A 19,836-nucleotide genomic window follows, 5' to 3' on the forward strand; every position below is an offset into this window, starting at 1 on the left:
TTTACCAGATGACGATTCGTCCCATAATCACCTATGCCTCTCCAGCCTGGAGCCACACCTCTAACGCTAACATTATCAAGATTCAGCGTGTGCAGAACAAGTGCTTGAGAATGATTCTGAACGCCCCGTGGTATGTTAGAAACAGCCAGCTCCATAGAGACACAAATATTCCATATATTCTCTCTTATCTACAATCCTTAGCTTCCAAGTTTTTTCTAAAGACGTCCACACACCCCAATGATTTGATTCAACAAGCTGCAGCATATGAGCCAACGGACATATTCAAATATAGAAGACCAAAAACTATATTAGCCTCCTATAACGATGCATAATCTCCATGCCCATTCAGGGCGAGCAAACTGCTCGTAAATTTTACCCTCACTGTAACCACGACAGATAGCGGGGAATATGAAAAGCATCTTGCTTCACCCTTAAAGACATAAATGTCAATTGTCAATTGTCAATTGTGCCAGGGAGGAGGAAGAAGGATTGGGAATTAATCGACCGTGAGATGCGGTGATTGATTCATTCAATCCAATACCCTTTGAGGGTAATCGATAGCAATGCTGTAGCCAATGAAGTTTTAACCGAAGCTCAGCTATTGCTGTTACCCTCCTGCCATGATCAGAGCTTTAATTGCTCAATAACATCTTATCCCTATCTACAGATAACGGGGAATATGAAAAGCATTCTTGCTTCGCCCCTTTAAGCCAGTCCTTATATAAGGATAATAAAGGTGGCAGGGATAAGAATAGTCCCAAGTGTAGCTCATGCATGTCGTATGAAGCGACTAAAATGGGAACCCATGGAGGGCAATGGATGGCAATGCTGTAGCCAATGAAATTCTAACTGAGGCTCATCTATTGCTATTGCCCTCCTGTCATGATCAGAGCTTTATTTATTTATATATATATATTTATTTATATAGCTCAATAACACCTTATCCTTACACTGTCCTCTACACATAACGGGGAATATGAAAAGCATTCTTGCTTCGCCCTTTAAAGCCAGTCGATTTAAGGATAGCGTATCGCTGTGGAGTGACCATCTACGTCTTATACCCATTTCTATTACTCTTATGTGAGGCTGTTTTTTAATAAAATGTTTTTTTATTAAAATATTCTTCTAGTGATTAGGTGATATTTTCAAGACTAAAAAACTCGTCTTGAAAAATATCTGTATTTATGATATCTCAATAACTGTTTAGGCGTTATGCTGGACATTATATTTTAATTTTAAGTCAGTTAGTAAATTAAGATCGCTAGTGTGACTTAGCATAGCGTGTCCTACACTCGCCATAAATTACACTTGGAGTTTTTCGTTTGAAACCATAAATCTACATATAATTTATCTATAGATGGAAAATTTTATTATTTTAGGTAATAATGATAATTAAACATCGTTAGTCTGTTTAATTATGAACTGGTCTTTCTTACAAACAGAAAAAACTCTCATTTAGTTTGATTGTAAACTTACTACGGTTAAAATCAAATGTAGTTAATTTAAACCAATTCCATAGCAATTATGTTAACTATTATAGAGTTTGAAAAAATTTAAAGTTCTAAGTTAAATTATGTTTATAAAGTCTGCGAAACTACTCTTGTAGAGAATGTGTATTTTTTCTTTCAAATTAAATATATTAACAATTATATATAATCAATTATTAATTTTCTTCACCAGGAAGTTCGATTTTCGGGACAGACAACCTAGCTATTCAACACACGCAACTGACAACCAAAATTGCCATATGGTCTTGGTTTTATTAGCACATTCCTATACCAGATTTGTTTAAAAGAAACTATTAAAATTAGTAATAGTATTGTAGTATAGTGGTGATCAAGATACTGTTACATAATATCTACAGTATTTATTTTTTTCTTAAAATATTTCCTCCTAGGACTGTATTCCTATGCAATCTCCTCTAGTGGCACAGCATTCATGCCGTGGGTTTTCACAAGCGAACCACGAGAAAATGCGATGAAACTAGCGAGATCCGTGTCATGTACTAGCAAGTCAATGTCCACTATCATTCAGTGCCTACAAAGTAAAAACGTAGAGGAACTTATACAGGCACCTAGAACACACGGAAATGTAAGTACATATAGGCTTTTTTGAACTAGCCTTTGCTCTTTTGAAGGCCCTTTCATTCATATTAGACACATCAAATTAAAGACATTAACTACACAGACTGCAATAAAGCGTTAAAAGCATCATATATATATATATATATTTTTTTTTTTTTTTTTGGTTGACATATTGAAGTTTATTATATTCCAATTCTCGTCCAGCCAAGACGGGTTCAGTCCCCTGATTAAGGGTTTTGGCAATTAACATCTGGCTCGCATTCGTTTGTTGTATCCCCTAAGGGGAAGTATTTCATGTTTGTTCACGGGAGATAAATCCTCCAGCGCCGTATAAATCACCTTTAAATGAAAAACCTAAAATATAAAGGTTCTTCGCGTCATTGATAGGACTCGAGCCCAGGTCTTTAACCAAAAGAGCCCATTCGAAATCAACTGCGCTATGGAGTCTATGTTTATTATCTTGGCTATGCAGAATTGTCTTGTTGAATTACTGGAAATAAGATCAATAATCTTATTTGTTATTAATTCAATAACCTAGAGTTATCCATTTATCACAGCCCATCTATCTAAGTCATTTCGGAGAATAAGTATGCCACGATACGAATTATTTTGTCAATATACATGAAAGAATATTTTATTATTATTATTATTATTAAATTGGTATCAAATAAGACATGGCATATCATATTGTGCAGCATTTCTTTCGAACTGTTGAGGAAAACTGGTATTTTAAAAAAATACTTACTAAGGCTTCATATAACTAGTCATACGGCAGCGCCCAGAAAGTCACAAAAATGTTGATGATTCTGTTAAATTGTGAATGAAGCTATGTTATGTAATTTATTATTTTTCATTCACATTTAACATGGCTTATTAAATATTAATCATGGTTTATATAAAATTGTTTATTATTCCTTAATTAAGAATTACTAATTAAATATTTACTCAAAATCTGACTTGCTATTAACTTATAGAATAATAATATGTTTAGAATTTTGTATAATTAAATATATGTGGTGTAACGTAAAGTGTTAATTTATATTTAACTGTATACGTAATCAAAAAGTTAAAGAAGTAGCTTAAATATTCTGTTGTTTTATTTTGTGAAATATTTAATGTTATGTAATCACTCATGTAACAGTAATATAGCATACATTACATTGGCGAAATGTTTACGCTTAGTCTATTGTCATGGAAACGCACGCGTAAACAACCACGAGTGGAGTAGAACGTGGCGTTCGAACGTAAGGTGGGAGTGAAGGTCAGATATATAGAAGGATATTAGAGAGAGAGAGATATAGAGAGGAGGGAAGGTCATAGAAAAAAAGATAGAGAAGAATTATTATTAAGGAGTGAGGAGAGAGTTTTGCGGAACCAAGATTATAAAATCCTCAGGGCAGAAATTTATGAGTATAGTGTTCGGAAGTGAACCTATAAGTAGTGAAACATAAAGTTTAATGTTATAAGCGAAATCTGCTGTTGTTATGAAGAAAGGTTGATACCGTAATCAGATAAAAGGAAACTGGACAGTCAATGCGAAATTCTGATTAGTTCCAACTAATCTGAATTACGACTAAATTCTATGTTGCCCTAGGAAAAGGTTATATTGATTACTTGGAGAAAAGTGAACAGGAAAAGATATTAGTACCTAATTACTGTTATTTGGAATAGTGAAGTGCGACTAACAGTAGTATAGTTTAAACTGTGGAGAATCGTTATTATGTGTGTTCCGCTAACGTTAATTAAGTTAATTCATAAGTGCTCTCTCAATAATTTGATGTATCGAAGATTTTGTCTGGTAAGAATAGTTGTATAAGTTTGTCTGTTCTAGCATTAACTGTAATATATCTCCGACGCTCAAGGACCGGAATATATTTGTTTGGAATATTGCTTACGTAGTTTATTGCCTGCTGTGAATATAAACATTGAGCTGATAGATTTGTGAAGACTGATTAATTGTGAAGTTGTTATGTTAACCTGAGATAAGTAGATTTGTGTTTTTGAGACTGTGAATTGTAAATGGAAGTTAGAACATTGATTTAGCATGAGTGACCTAAGAAGTTGTATTAAGTTAATTGTATAGTTCCATTTTAAAATAGAGTTCTTGTATTTGTTAACCATATCATATATTAAATGTTTTATTTTGTTAATCTAAAAGTTGTGTTTGCCTGAATTCCTTTTTATTGCACCGTTCATAAATATTCGAATCTTGCGGGAATCCTAAGTAAAAATGATAATAAATAATTCGGCCTAATGAGAAGACTGCTAACCTGATTAAGAATTGATCCTACTATTTATATAGACTAATCTAAGAATAGGGTGGCGCAGTATAAATATAAATTTCCCTACTTTTGGATCGGTGATCATTTCGTAATTAGTTGTATTATTCATAAAAGTGACTTGAAACTAGATAGAATTAGAACACGACAGAAAAAGGTCGTCACGACAATTCATCTACTTCTGAAATAGGTTGTACAAATACAAGGAGATAGAGAAGTCTAGTCGAATTTGTTAGTTTATAAAACATTAAATATACCAAACAACAACATATTATTATTATTATTATTATTATTATTATTATTATTATTATTATTATTATTATTTACAAGTGTGGTTATACTTGAATCTTGATGCCAATAACCAGAATTTCGAATACGGTACACAGAAAACACACGAAATCGTTCAGATCAATGCCGAGTAATATCAAAACGTTTCCTGCTGAAAAATGTTATTCAAATAACATTTTTCAGCAGGAAAGATATGGGTTCGAAACTCATTTAGGAAGCAAAGCACTTTATAACGACTTTTCATTTGAAGGTGAGTTAGCCGCTCTCATACAAGCGTGGTAGAAGTTTCCCTCTTGGAACTCAGTTTTGTTTTTTCGTTCCACAAAATAGACAAACGCCTAAAGAACCCACAGTTGGCAAACATGATAATACACCAGCTTCAGAGCTTTAGGAGTAATTCATAACAACCTGTTATCGCTAGAATATTATTCAACAGTTTATCTACATGCTCGATGAAAACGAATGCTATTGCACGCTTCCATAGAAAGAGAGTAATGAAGTCTTACTGACATCATAAAGTTGCCAACTTTATTTGCCCTTCTCCTCCCCTCCCACTTTTATGCACCGAGGAGAGGAGGAGGAGGAGGAGGTCATACACTGAAGAATAATCCGCGCTAGCAGAGTAGATATTTTCAACAGTTTTTAACATATTTTGTAACACTTATTTCAGATATGTATCTCTTGGCTTAAAATATGGAACTTCGTATTAATGAATGCATTCATAAAGGTTCATTGGATAGCCTGTATGGGCTCTTTTTTAATTTTCCATTCAGTTTTGCTCTTGATTTATTGGACAATTATGACTTTATATTAACATCTCTAAACCAAGCATTCCCTAGTTAAGCATCACACTATTTTAAGTGTTGCATGTTTTTAATTTTGCATCGCTTTTTCTTCTGTCAATCATTTCTAGCAACCATAATTACTTGAGGCGGTTTATTTGTTGCAGATGACATTCCGACCTGTAATAGATTATTGGAATCCTTCTCCTTTCTTGCCTGCACATCCAAAAGATCTTTACAGAAGTGGAAACGTTGCTAATGTCCCGTACTTATCAGGAGTAACAAAAGACGAAGGATCTACAGAGTTTTATAGTAAGAAATCATTTTCTTCTTTTCCAAAAATTCTTGGAAATCTTTTTCATTAATTACACTAGTCCGAACCGGTTGGTACAGTACTTTTCCATTTATATTTTGATACAAACCATAGATAAAAATCTCCGATGAATAAAATTGGTGGATTAATAATATTTAACTTCTAACCGGAGAATAATAATAAAAATAATTAATTTATATTAACAACGCCACATTTATATACAAAATCAAAATCAGTTGCGCCATTGTTACAATATTATAGTAGTTACTTTTTTTTAGTACTAATAATAATGCCGTAGTGTATCGTATTGTAACGTGAGAAAAGTGAACTCATAAATATTTTATTGTAATATTATAAAAATCATTAAAAACATTGTACTGTATAATTTTGTCTGGCTTTACATGATGCAGCTCCTCCTCCAAGTTAGTCTTCGTTCTATTATTATTATTTTAAAATTCTTTTAAAATTCTCTACGTGAATGTTACGTATTTAATACTTACGAAGTGCCATATTAATGTATGTTCTTCAATATTACCAAGTTATAATTACAGTTTATTATTTTATTTTATATTATTATTTTATTGTATGTTATAGCTAATTATCAGAAAGCAAGAGAACAAGGAAGTATCGATGGCTTGATAGGCTACTTGATCGATCCTTATCTAATGAGCAAGAACAACACCAAAAGTGTCATTAAAGCACTTGCATACCATTACTTAAGAAGCTTAAATATCTTTGACATGAATCACAGTGCTCCAAATTTTACCGACGTAAGTATCTACAATGCAATGAGCGTATTTCTGAATATAGAAAACTTTTCCTTCATCCTCCCATTGTAGACGAGTTCCTTTTAATAACAATATTACTTGAGATTGCATCCTCTTTTCAATTCCTTATAATGTTATAAGGTCTGAGGGAGGATTATTACGTCCATGAGTAAACTAATAAGTTTAGGCATTTGCACCATATTATGACTTGTGTCTGTGGATCAGAATTTGGAAAATTATAGCGGAATATTTATATTTGAAGGTTGAGATGGATTGATTTCAAAGCAACCAACATTTTTCTCTTTATCTTACTTCAGGCTAAATAAGCATTATATTATGTAACAAATATTATTATATAAATATATTCTATTTTTAATTTATTATCAATTAAAATGTTATTCAATTCAAAGCTCGTGCATTGGTTTTACTGCACTGTATGGTATAATACAACAATCTATAGCTTTTGTTCCTTTTAATTTCTTTTTTTTTTGGTTCTGTTATCACGGCTATATTAATAGTTTTGGTTTTTAGTTATTTTACTAATTCAAATTCCTTTGTTGTTATGCTTCTTACATTGTGAAAAAGTATGGCATTTAAAGGTCGAGCTCGAAGATAAAATAATAGAACAGATGACACAGTTTAATTATTTAGGTTGCATAATAACAATGTCTAAAAGTCAAAGATATAGATGAAAAAAAATAAACAAAACTTAAAATATTAATATATAGCCATTCAGAAAATGTGTAAGAATTAAGAGGACACTGAAAAAAAAAAAAAAAAAAATCGAGTGTGGCTGTGTGGGAGCACGGCCGGAGGGGTTTTACGGATTATATATTTGTTGGGAAGTGTAAATAAATGAAAACAAGTTTAATAATCGATTATAATTTTATTTATCATAGGTCTATGGTAAGAAAAGTAAGATACAAACGGTAGACAAGATACATCCAAATTTGTATTTGGATGTATTTGGATGAACTGGCGAAAGTCAAATCAATACAAGTGTTACCTAGCGTGATCGCCTTTGTCCGAACGTAAGTGAAATTAAACTCGCGTTCCCATAAAGTCCTGCAGTGATCGGTATTGTGACACATCGACATTGAAGTCATCGATACTGGGATTATTTTCTTTATGCTTTTCGAGTATTGCAGAAGGGATCGATAGATATAACATTCTATCGCTCACGATGAAGCTTTCGGATGAATGTACACAGCTCCGAGGACAAATTTAGATACACCGTTGATCATTACCTCGTCCAGGCATATATCTCCCACTGATGGTTCTTCGACTCTAAACTTACGACTGACATCAATGTAACGATACGTTGACAATCGGTGATGTTGCTTGCGGTTCCTGTATATTGCGACTCCACCGGTGCGTTTGGACGATGACGACGAAGTTGATGGTTGATTGCGTCACCTTTCTATGGCTGTATTCTTACATGCTTTAAGTTCGAAACCAGATACATTCACAGGTGTGGCATCATCCATCCAGGTTTCACTGATGACCAAGTAGTCAGATCTGTTCATAATGGACTCGGTTTCGATATTTACGTTTAATGTCTGGACCTCCTCTAAGATCGCAGCAGACGATCGTCGACTACAGAAACTATCAACTCGCTTAACCAGCGTCGGCAGGTGGTGTTTCTTCATTCTCTCGTATTCATCGCGTATCTACCTGACAGTGGGTGCTGCATTTCCGTAACCGTGACAAAATTTACAATCGTCTCTCTCTAAGATGAAAAGCCAAACGGCTATTTTTTTCTGGCGAGGTTGATAAGTTAAGGGGATAAAAATCCCTCATTGTTTTTCAGCCAGTAAGCGAAACTAAGATCGAAAACTACGATCTGTAACGTTTCATGCCGACGAACAGTCGGCGTATCCAAGCGTAAGTGACCACTTGGTAGTTGCCGTGGTGTGGCAACTACCAAGTGGTCACTTACGCTTGGATACGCCGACTGTTCGTCGGCATGAAACGTTACAGATCGTAGTTTTCGATCTTAGTTTCGCTTACTGGCTGAAAAACAATGAGGGATTTTTATCCCCTTAACTTAATCGTCTCTCTCGTTAGTCAAATACAGCCCGTCGATAGAAGTGACTCTGCTCAGTACAATGTACACCAGTTGATTTTGTTGAGACTTTGCCGTACTGAAAGACGACTCGATTGAAAGTACCTCCTTGCGATTTGTGAATCGTTATGGCACAAGCGGGCTCGCCGACCTCCAATGCTCTTCCATTGTCACCGATCTTCCGAAATCCACATCCATTTCGTTCAATCTATTTTCTGAAGCGTTGGCATTTACATCCATGGGTTCGTGCACCGCCGCCGCCGAAGTGCTGGCGCCGTCAGCCGCACGTTGCGCCTCTTCCAATTTCTTTCGCTCCCGATACGTCCTTATTCGTTACGACCCAGACATTGGGATATTATTGGAAAGCTGACGAGCTGTTCTTTCCCGTCGCATGCGTTCGGCATATTTCTGGCTGGCTTTCAGCCGAGTATAGGCGGACATTTTGAAATTTCTGAAAGTTTTCAAATTCAATCCGCATTTTATTCACCAACACTGTATTGAAATTAAAGAATTATGCACTAAATCGATAGATCTCGACGAGAGATATTGGTTGACACTAAAACGAGCGTCGGACTTTGTGACAGAGTCACAAAGTCCGACGTTCTGTACCACGTTCTGTACCACTGTACCACGACAGAGTGCGAAAACATCGCCCTCTGTCGTGGAATACTGAGTGGAATTTTCCGAGGCGCGGCGGTTCGTACATGAAATGGTGGAGTCCCCCCACTGCCACCCGCGGGGCGCGGGGCGGTATCTGAAGGTCACTGACGAATCTTCATTCCCTCAGCTATCGAATGATGTAAGTTTGGTTTGGCTACCTTTAATACTTTAGAAATTATTAAGCCAAACCTTATCGAATGATTTCTTTATACTCAACTTTTCGTCCCGTACCCCCTAGTACTATTCTGAATTTAAAGACGTATTCACGTCAAAAAAAAAAAAGACCAGGAACCCATCCTAAATTTGACAAGGTAATGGCCACTCCCACTCTATTATATGGTTCAAAAACATGGGCCATATAAAAAGAAATATATCAACGTAAAATACAGGCAGTAGAGATGAGATTTTTAAGAACAATTAAAGGATGAACAAAATTAGATCACATAAAAAAATGAAGACATTACAAAAGAGCTGGTTATTTATAACGTAAATCAAAAGATCAAGGACTATACTGTAGAGAGAAATATAAACAACATTTATATAGAAAAGGATATCGGCTACCAAAAGAAGTGGATAAATATACTAAGGAAAGAAAGAAAGAAAGAGAGAGAGAGACCAGTGAAGCCAGAACACGCAAATGCTTAATCCTTGATAAGAAAAAACCAGAAGAATATAAAGGTATTTTATAATATTATGTAGTTTTTATATTTTAAACTGTTAAAATTTGTGCAGGAAGAATCTTTTCATGAAACCACAACACTCCAGTTAGAATTAATGACAAATTCTTTTACACAAATCAGATAAGAGTAGACCACTCATCTTCATTTTTCATAACCACAGTTGTTATTAGAGTTATTCAAATTAGAATAAGCAACTGGAATTTAGGGAAAACATTTCGACGACAGGTTGCTTGCACACAATAAATCAATCAATATGCCCAATATAACAAATCTCATTATCGAGTATAACAAAACATTTGACCCCATAGTTCATTTTAAACTTTTAGGCAGGTACACGTTTAGCATTAAATCAATCAACTTTATCCAAATTTACAAACTTCTTAGTAGGCGCAATAACGACTACGATTTGCCCCACGGCTGGACAGAACTAGGTTCAAATCCTGTTTACCAAGCTAAAAAAAAATTATGAGAAGTTTTTAATTAAGGATGAGTCAGCTGCTCTCATACGAACAAGACAGTTCCTTTCCTTCCAGAAATTCGGGAGAAAATATAATATACTCTCAAATATAACCTAATCCTAATCCTGTGGCTTCCTCTCTTTGAGAGGATTGCTTCTGATTACTAGGAAGATAGTGACGCAAGGTGGTTTCCCGTTGCCTTCCTTGCCGTGAGTATATATCACTGTAACCTGTGTATTCACGGGACTGGTTTGCCTGCTGGCGGGATGAAAAATCCGAGATCAACTGGAGAAAAAAACCCAGCTGTCCACGCCCAAGACCGGCTAACTTGGCTATGGTTGAGGAAGATCCTTCGGCTCCTCACGTCGTCGAGGGGAATCGAACCTAGGACACTCCTTCCCCAGGCATATGGTTGCGAAGCGCAAAGCCACTAGGCTAACCGCGGTGACCAAATATAACCAAATGAACAAATATAATACTGCGGTCTCTTAGATTTATTACTTTGATCTTAATTCCAACCAAACTAATGGCTTCCTCATCACCGGATTTTTATATCTATACTTTGAACACGTGATCATTAGAGAAAGTAAACAATGTTTGCTTTGCAGAAAATATCGATATTACCTTCTCAGAAGATCCCACTGAACTGATGGTAAATTAAAGAACACAAACAATCTGGTAGGACTCGACAGGAATTTTGAAAACGAAATCGTGACCAAGAGCTCCAAAATTCCCATCTCAATAGATGGCATTAACGTTGAATCGGCTAAATGAACGTGTCAATGAACAACTACTAACTTTCGATAGATAGGCCTGTCTAAAGTAGACAAGACTTAGACATAAAGTCCAAAATGAGGCATTATATTCACGTCTTTCGCTCTCTCAAAAAAAAGAAACTGATAAATAATGTATAAATAATGTTATGATGCTAACCTTAATGTATAGCACTACACTTATATATATATATATATATATATATATATATATATACATATATATATATATATATGTATATGTATATATATGAGAGAGAGCAAGGCTTATTTGGTGATGGAGTCGCCTTTTTTTTTTTCTTTTTTTAGTTGCTGTCAGACATGATCTTCAAGAGTGGTAATGATATGGCTGTGAAAATGCATAGTGGAACAAACGCCACCACATACATGTATGTTCTTGAAAACCCACCCAGGAACTCAGTACGAAATCTACTAAACATAAGTGGTGTATCTAGAGAGAATTTTGGTAAGTTGCTTTCATTTTTCCAATATTTTTTTTTTGTTGTTGTTGTTTTCTTTCCTTTCCTTCTCTATTCTTTTTTTATGCTTCTGAAAAAATCGCATCATTAGTATCTTAAAATAGCTTTAACAAATTTTAATTAATCATTTTAATTATTTATAACCAATCTAATTAATTCTACTTATTAATTAATAAATGATTTATGCATTTAAACTTAAAAACGACTTCCCTTTGGAATTTAAATTTTGCAGTCTTTCTAATGAACATACAGTTCATTCTTTCTTAACCCAGTTGAGATATTCTCATCTAACTTTATAGTAAAAAATCCGAAGGCTGATAGCTCTTATGAAATATAACTCTGAGCTAAAAAATTCTCATCCTAAGAATGGCTCAGTTTAATTCCAGTTGAACCCAAGTAAACATGGCATATCTTAACTTAAAGGGATTATCTTCTAAGAAGCCTTGTAAGTGATTTTCAGGTGATATCATAATTAATTATAATTTATTCTGCATTAAATTTTCTATTGTCTTTTGTATATTTCTTTTAAAATGAGTTAATCTTTTCTTTAAACTTTCTTCTGAAAAATTAACCTCAAATGATTAGACCTAAGCTGTTATGATCTACTATTGAACTATATAAAATTATTCAGTCGATCCTGTCAACTTTTATTTTATAACCAAATCCATTATCTAGCTCTCAGCCCACTCACGGTACAAAGACTAATGCATTAAGTTCTTTCGTTGGGAGAGATTTACAAAAAAAAAAAAAAAAAACTTAAATTTCATCGATATCTATACAAACTTATCCGTATAGGTTAACAGCCCTCGACGATTCTCTACGCATATACTGAGAGACACAACCTACTTAATAGCCCTGCAAAACTGCTTTGCATAAATGTTTTTTGGAGATGATGAAGAGGCTCAAAATATATGAGTAGTCCAAGACTTCTCTCACTCTTTCTCTAATATTACACAGAATAACCAAACCCATAAATTCAGGGAAAACAAATATGACAACTGATATTTCATATTTAAATCATATGATACTGTTTTCAGATTGTAAGGTGGTCTCATTTTGACAGATATAGCAGATTACAGATAGGATTAAACGCCTTATCAAAGCATTAATTAGATTTATATATGAAGCCAAGTTACCTGGGTTATCTTGGCAGTGACAGGCTATTCAACCTAACACATTAAGGAGAAGATAAGACGAGATAGCCATTCTGTCTGGATGAACTGAATAAAATCTTACTTGAGTAAAGAGTGTGCTCCAGCATATTTAGTGTCTTTTTTTCCTTTTAGGTTTTGCCCATATGGATGACGTATTCTATTTCTTCAACACATCCTATGATGAAGTTGCTGGTGGTACTATGCCTTCACCTGCAGATAGCACGGCAATCAAGTTTATAACCGAAGTGTGGAGTAAATTTGCAGCTACGGGGTAAGCAGTACTAATATAAATTGAAAAATTACTTGCATGTGATGTGCATATGCTCTTTTAATTTGAGCCTGGAGTTTGGGAAAGAGAAAATACCTGTTCTATTAGACTTTTTCTTTTAAGAATATTTTAAGAATATTTTTCTTTTAACAGAGCCTCGGTAGCTCAGTCAGTTTCGACAATGCCCTGTGGTTGGAAAAATCTGGTTTCGAATCCCGTCTGCGATGAAAAGAATATTGGAAAGGCTTTTTTTATCTGAAGGTGAGTTAGTCAGTCCGATGCGGAGACCGACTAACATTCAAACAGGCAAGATCTCCGTTTATACACATAATACACTGGCCTCGAAGCTTCAGCTGCTTTGACCGTAATTTCAAAACAACCTTGAAGGAGACGTGATGTAATATACTTAAAGGAATCTTATAAAAGACAACTTATATTAACTAGAGAGGAAAAAGTGTTTGGCAGGTAATCAAAAGTAAGATTTAACAAAAAAAAAATTAAATTTTTTAATAGAAAAACGAAAATTCTACCCATATACTCAAGAAAATCGACTTTGGAATCCACACTCTTTTGAGACAGTAAACATAGTTCTAGGATTAGAGACCAGGACATGGCGGTACTCGTCAGTCACCTTTCTTCACTGGATGCCAGATATAATTAGTGATAGTCTTGGGCCAGCTATCTCTAATTGGCTACTGGTGGAGAATGAACTACCCCCTCAGTCTCCAATAGTTAGATAGGGCTAAAGTGGCCTCGCCTACAGGGAAATAAAAAGGCGTTAGCTGATTTTTTAAAAACTTATTGAACAATTATCAGATTTAATGATCATTTATTGAAGGAAAACTTAAAATTAAAATTCGAATTGAGATTAATTGGCCTACAGAAGATGTTCAAAAGGTAAATCTTCTGCCTGAGCACTTTTTTTTCATTTTCTCTTTATTACTGAATAACATTTTTTTAAACACAGTTGTTTGCTTGTATTCATTTTATTAAATTCAGACTGGTTCTTAATTCTAAAATTGTCCTCCTGGATTTATCTCATAAAATTCATTTCTCAGCATTCCTTCCCAGATGCAGAAATCGAGTGGGGATGGAATCAACTCGTAAGAGCGTGATGTCCACTCAGTCGGGTCCCATATCATAAATTGAGTCTCGTCTGCCATTCCGATCTCTTTGCAAAGTACAAGCAAAGTCGCGTAGTGAGTTAGACTCGCGACGATTCCAAATTACGCAACTTGCTTGACATTTACTTTAGCCCAATATCAAAAAAGTTTACACCTTTTCTGCATTGGGGAAAAGTAAGCGGCGAACATAATTGTAATTTTCTCCCGTAATTGTGTCCTTTAAAAACAGTGTGGTTATCGCAACTCAGCCAATTACTCCTGTTGGTTTAGTTGTTCCTACCTAATATTAAAATTGTCGCAGAAGTAATACATCCACCTGCAGGTTGACTTTGCCATTTAATTCAAAGGAAGCTTCATCACACATCTTGTTCAATAATTCTGTATCTTTTTTATGCTGATTAATATACTTGGATGGATTATGCGCAGCTTAAGGTTTAGATAGGTTTAAACCTGCAATCGTGTGTTATTCTTCCTAAAGAGCCTCCTTATACTTCTTCTCCCTCTTTCTATGGCTCCACAACCCAAATCGAGCTCTGGCCGTCTGGATTCATTTCCTCCAACCCTGTCTGTCTGTCCAGGTCCTTGCTTCTGTAGTTTGGACATGCATGTTACTATCTTGACTGGCGGTATCTATTCATCTTATTCTTGGTTTTCAAATTTGTCTTTACCAATAATGTTACTATTTATAGTCTTCTTAAGAACACTGTCATTTTCTTTATGAAAACCGTTCTGTCCACTACAACGTTTTGGACCTGATACAAGCTAAGCTAGCTGACTAAGCTAATGCCTTTTAATACCCCAATAGGGAGTAGGCGAGGCCTTTAAACCCTAGCTACCTTTTGGAGACTGAGTGAGCAGTTCAAACTCCACCTGTAGCCAATCAGAGACTATCACTAATGATAAGCTGCCACTGATGAAGACACCGGCAAACAAATGCTGCAATCTCTTTGTACCTAACCCTTACGGAATATGCTACTGTCTGAAAAATAATGGGGTTCTACGGTCGATTTTCTTGAGTTCACAGGATGAAAAACCCGAGTTTCTGAAAAAAAAACCCTGCTAGCCCGTGCCAGAGATCGACTAACTCGAGAACCAGTCGAAGATAGGCTTAGAAAAAGTTCTTCTAGTTAGCGACTAGACTTGAAATGAAGTCTAGATGTAAGCGCCACTTCCACTGAGCTACACAGGCCTCTACTGATACAATATTATAGATATTGCAGGTCCTTTATAGAGTTCATATAACTAATGGTTGTATCTGATCATTGAAAGCCCATTATCATTCAGGCCAAATATTTTTCTAAATATTTTTCTTTCAAAATCAGAAGCTAGTTTCTCCACTCTCTCTTCATTTGGCTGACTTGTGATCGACTTACTCCTGAATATTTGAATAGCTTCACTTCATTTAACTGATTATGCCTCCTAAAGATGTCCAATTCAGCATTTATACATTGTTTCCACTGTGTGATGCATTTTCTCCATATTCTTCAGCCCACTTTCCTTACTCATTTACCATTTTCTGCTTTTCATTAATTCTCTCAATGATAAAACTCACAACAGCTAAAATGCTATTGTGAGTTTATTCTTATTTGGCATTATTTATTTTTATATATTAGATTATTATTAGATTACCCTAACCACAACATAGCCTAATCTAATCAATACAACTGTCAGGTGACTTTTGCTACCCACACCCATTCAAAAAAGAAATGCAATACAGGGAAGAATTTATAAAGGTAGCTGATTACAAGTATTAAAAGTGGTATTCATTCATTCCTTTACATAAGTTTGCATATCTAATGTTTTATTAATGGGGATTTTTAGAACTTTCAAATTCATGCTCCTTTACAATAATGCTTCTTTCATATCGTAAATTAAAAAAAATCCACTAACGCCTTTTATTCCCCAAGAGAGAGAGTAGGCGATGCCGTATTTGCTATATGTAACTTTTTTGGGGAAGGAAATTCAATCTCCACAGGTAGCCAATCAAAGATAGCTGGTCCAAGACTATTGCTAATTATATATGGCATCCGATGAAGAGAGGTGGTTGACAAGTGCAGCCGTCTCGTGGTCCCAAATCCTAACACTATTCTTATTGTCTAAAATAGTGTTGGTTCTACCATCGATTTTCTTCAGCTTAAGGGACGAAAAATCGGACCTTCCAGGAGGAAACTGCCCGTGCCAGAGATCGACTGACTCGGGTTGATGACAGTGTTCTTATGTAAACCGGTCGAAGAAAAGTTTTGAAAAACTTCATCGGTGAATCAAAACTAAGAATGCTCTTTCTTCAGGCAGCTAGAGCTATGGGAGCACACGTCACTTCCGCTGAGCTACATTTCTTTTACATCCAAACTGATCTAAACTATGGTCATTCATGTTGCAAGCAGAAACAGTCCGAAGAAGTCTGTAAAGAAACTTTCGTTAGAGAACAATGTATTTATTATCTTTACCAATAATAAAGCACTGCCTAGAGGTTAGATATGCATCCCTATAAAGTTAAGGTGCTAAACTAGTTGCGGCCTCAACATCCTATTAGTCATCTCCAGTAGCGGCAGTTTTTCATGAGTGATTGGTTGAACAAATGAAGCGTGGTTTCATTTAGATAGATACATTACTTCTCAGTATTGTCGAGAAATGAGTGACAGAAAATCCTTACCAATTATGAGTTCCTCTGTGCTCCTAAAAACGAACAAACAAAAAAGTCAGTCCATAATGGTGATTTGGTCACCTAGGTTTCTTCTTGATGGGGAGGACGTTGAGAGGATCCAGAGGCGAGTGACCAAGATGATAGCAGGTCTGTGGAATGAACGTTATGAGAACAGGTTGAGGATTTGTGGGTTGCAAAAATTGGTTGATAGGCGGAAGAGGAGAGATATGATTGAGACATTCAAATTATTGAAGGGTTTCTATAAAATTAATTCAGAAGATATTTTTGAGAACAGGGCTGATTGCGGGAGGACTTGGGGACATCCATGGAAGCTGGGAAAAAGTGTGGCTAGTAAGGGTGTTAGAGCTGGGTTCTTTACTTTTAGAGTGGTGAATGAGTGGAATGGGCTGCCAGAGTCTGTGGTGGATGCTGTGATGGTGAATGAGTTTAAGGCGAGGTATGATAGATACTGTATGAATATCGAATAGTTGTGATGAACATAATTTGGGGCCTCCCTCGATGAGTCTAAGGACTACCTGGAGTTGCCCGTGATAATAATAATAATAATAATAATAATAATAATAATAATAATAATAATAATAATAATAATAATAATAATAATAATATGCAAGCATCGGAAGCCTTCGTATCTCAGTTAATAGTTGCAATACTTTTTGGCTGGAAAGTTCTAGGTTCGAATCATTCTATGATTAAAAGAACTTTTATGAGGGCTTTTCAAATGAAGATGAATTCGTTTATTGGCATGTGGCGGTTTTTCCACTTCTGGACATTAAAGTTTGGGTTTTCATCCCGCAATGCAGACACACCAGGCAGAAGACAGAATTAAATATACTGGTCTAGGAGTTACATATGAAGGGGTTACATAACCTTAGCTACTTTGACTATAATTCTAAATGACCCAATACAGGTGATTTACATTGCATCTATTTTTTGAATGATGTCTAAAATTTTTTTTAAAGAAAATTAAGTTCCATCCTTACATAAAAGCTTGTTAGGCTTATGCCTTTCTTTCATGCGATGTTACAGTTTAATAACTTCGTAATAATTTCTTTTAATTGCAGGATCCCACAATCCAGTTTTCTTAGGACCAAATGGAATCCATTCAAAGAACCGGAGATGAATTATTTTAGCGTGGAAAAGAGCAATTCAGGAGTGAATAAACAGGGTTATCGTCAAGCGGACATGGACTTCTGGAATTTGCTTGTACCTGATCTACAGGGAGTGAGTGGCAACGATGAACTTGAAATTGAAAGCGATCAATCCTATGTATCTGCTACGTGGGGACTTGTGGCTCTAGCGGTGGTATTATCGGCTCTTTGTGTGTGTTTGGTGGCAGTGATTAGTATCAACAGAAAGAGGACAACACGCTTGGCAAGGCTGACTAATGCTTCGTCACAAGATATTGCAGATGATAAATCATAATCAAATATCAATTTAAGAACAATCTGAAGTTAATTTCGTATTCTGGTGATATTTTAGCATTATGCACAATGACTTTTGATATATTTCTCACATTTGACATACAGGTAAATTATTTCACACGAAAAAAAAATTAATCTTATCACGAACTCAACATTAATATAGTGCAGAATGAGAAGATTTGTTGCATGTAGTGCCAACGATCATACACAAAATATGCATAAGTAAACATCTTGAAGAGACAAGTTCTTGCAATGTATCCGACTTGACTTTTAGAATAATAAATGTAAATTATTTACAGTATTATTTATAATAATAACATGAATTATTCACAATATAACCAGTACGAAATTTTTTTAAAAAATTATTATTTTTCATTTTATTTTTTTTTAATGAGGAAGATGCAGTTTGATTCTAGCAAGTTTAATATATATATATAAATCAACTAACGCCTTTTATTCCCTAATAGGGAGTAGGCGAGGCCTTTATATCCTATCTAGCTTTTGGAGACTGAGTGGGCAGTTCAATCTCCACAGGTAGCCAATTAGAGATAGCTTGCCCATGTCTATCACTAATTATAGCAGCCACCGATGAAGAGGCTGGCAAACAAGTGCTGCCATCTCTTGGTACCTAATCCTAACATGATATGTCACTGTCTGAAATAATGTGGGTACTACGGTCGATTTTCTTGAGTTTACGGGACGAAAAACCCGAGTTTCCGGGAGGAAAAACCCGCTTGCCTGTGCCAGAGATCGACTAACTCGGGAACCGGTCGAAGATAGGCTTAGAAAAAGTTCCTCCAGTCAGCGACTAGACTAGAACCTAGGTCTAACTTCAAGCGGCCAAGGGCAGAGGACGTAAGTGCCACTTCCACTGAGCTACACAATACAGTTACACGCAATGATTTTGATTTATCTCTTCGAGTTACGTTTTTAGAGATTTATTGTTTCATCGTATCTCATGGAATTAGGAACAAGAAATAAGTTGCTTCGTAAGTTGTTTTTTATATTAACATGGAACAGAAAAGTCGAACAAACAATATAGATTGAACGTCCAATTCAATTACTTATTTGCTTTTCTTCACAGAAGACCTAAATTTTAAAAGAAATCACACACAATAATGGATTCTCCTGTATTATATCAACACTGTAGATTACTCTTTAATAGTGATGTCCAGCTTAAATCCCAGGACAAATATAAATTATAAGTTGTATTCGTCCTGGGATCAATATAAAAGTCCTAATGGGTTTGATCTCTCTGCCAACCTTTTAAAATTTAACTATCCAACTTTCGGGAAAAAGTAGAAGAATGAAATCTACTGCAGTATAACCCTATTTTTGAGGTTAAGCTGATTCTATTTAAAAGAAATTCTTGCTGAAGAGAATCTTATTAACTTTAAATGTTGTGAGCAACTTAAGTTATATTCTCAAATCACTTTTGTTCGTAATTTTCATGAATTTTTATTAAATTACTGTGCTAGTAAACTTTTATGTCGATTTGTACTCATGGGATACAAACACTGACGACGGTCAACTATTAATGTACTCTTAACACATTAACTACAAATCTTCTGTTCTG

At 35.2% G+C, this 19,836-nt stretch overlaps 1 protein-coding gene across 1 annotated transcript in view; it reads left to right on the forward strand.

Annotated features, from left to right (window-relative positions):
* LOC150109361 (carboxylic ester hydrolase-like) overlaps window positions 1-18,564 on the forward strand; it is a 30,974-nt gene extending 12,410 nt beyond the window's left edge. Inside the window, exons 5-10 of the mRNA XM_090407692.1 lie at window positions 1,898-2,091; window positions 5,601-5,745; window positions 6,341-6,516; window positions 11,459-11,615; window positions 12,915-13,053; window positions 17,901-18,564. Coding sequence (XP_090263818.1) covers window positions 1,898-2,091; window positions 5,601-5,745; window positions 6,341-6,516; window positions 11,459-11,615; window positions 12,915-13,053; window positions 17,901-18,261 — 1,172 coding nt within the window. The 3' untranslated portion in view covers window positions 18,262-18,564. The remainder of the gene's footprint in view (window positions 1-1,897; window positions 2,092-5,600; window positions 5,746-6,340; window positions 6,517-11,458; window positions 11,616-12,914; window positions 13,054-17,900) is intronic.
* Window positions 18,565-19,836: the final 1,272 nt, after the last annotated feature.

The sequence above is a fragment of the Typopeltis vanoorti genome, chromosome 2, assembly GCF_054136105.1.
Source record: "Typopeltis vanoorti isolate ZY-2024b chromosome 2, IOZ_Tvanoo_1.0, whole genome shotgun sequence".
Taxonomy (NCBI): domain Eukaryota; kingdom Metazoa; phylum Arthropoda; class Arachnida; order Uropygi; family Thelyphonidae; genus Typopeltis; species Typopeltis vanoorti.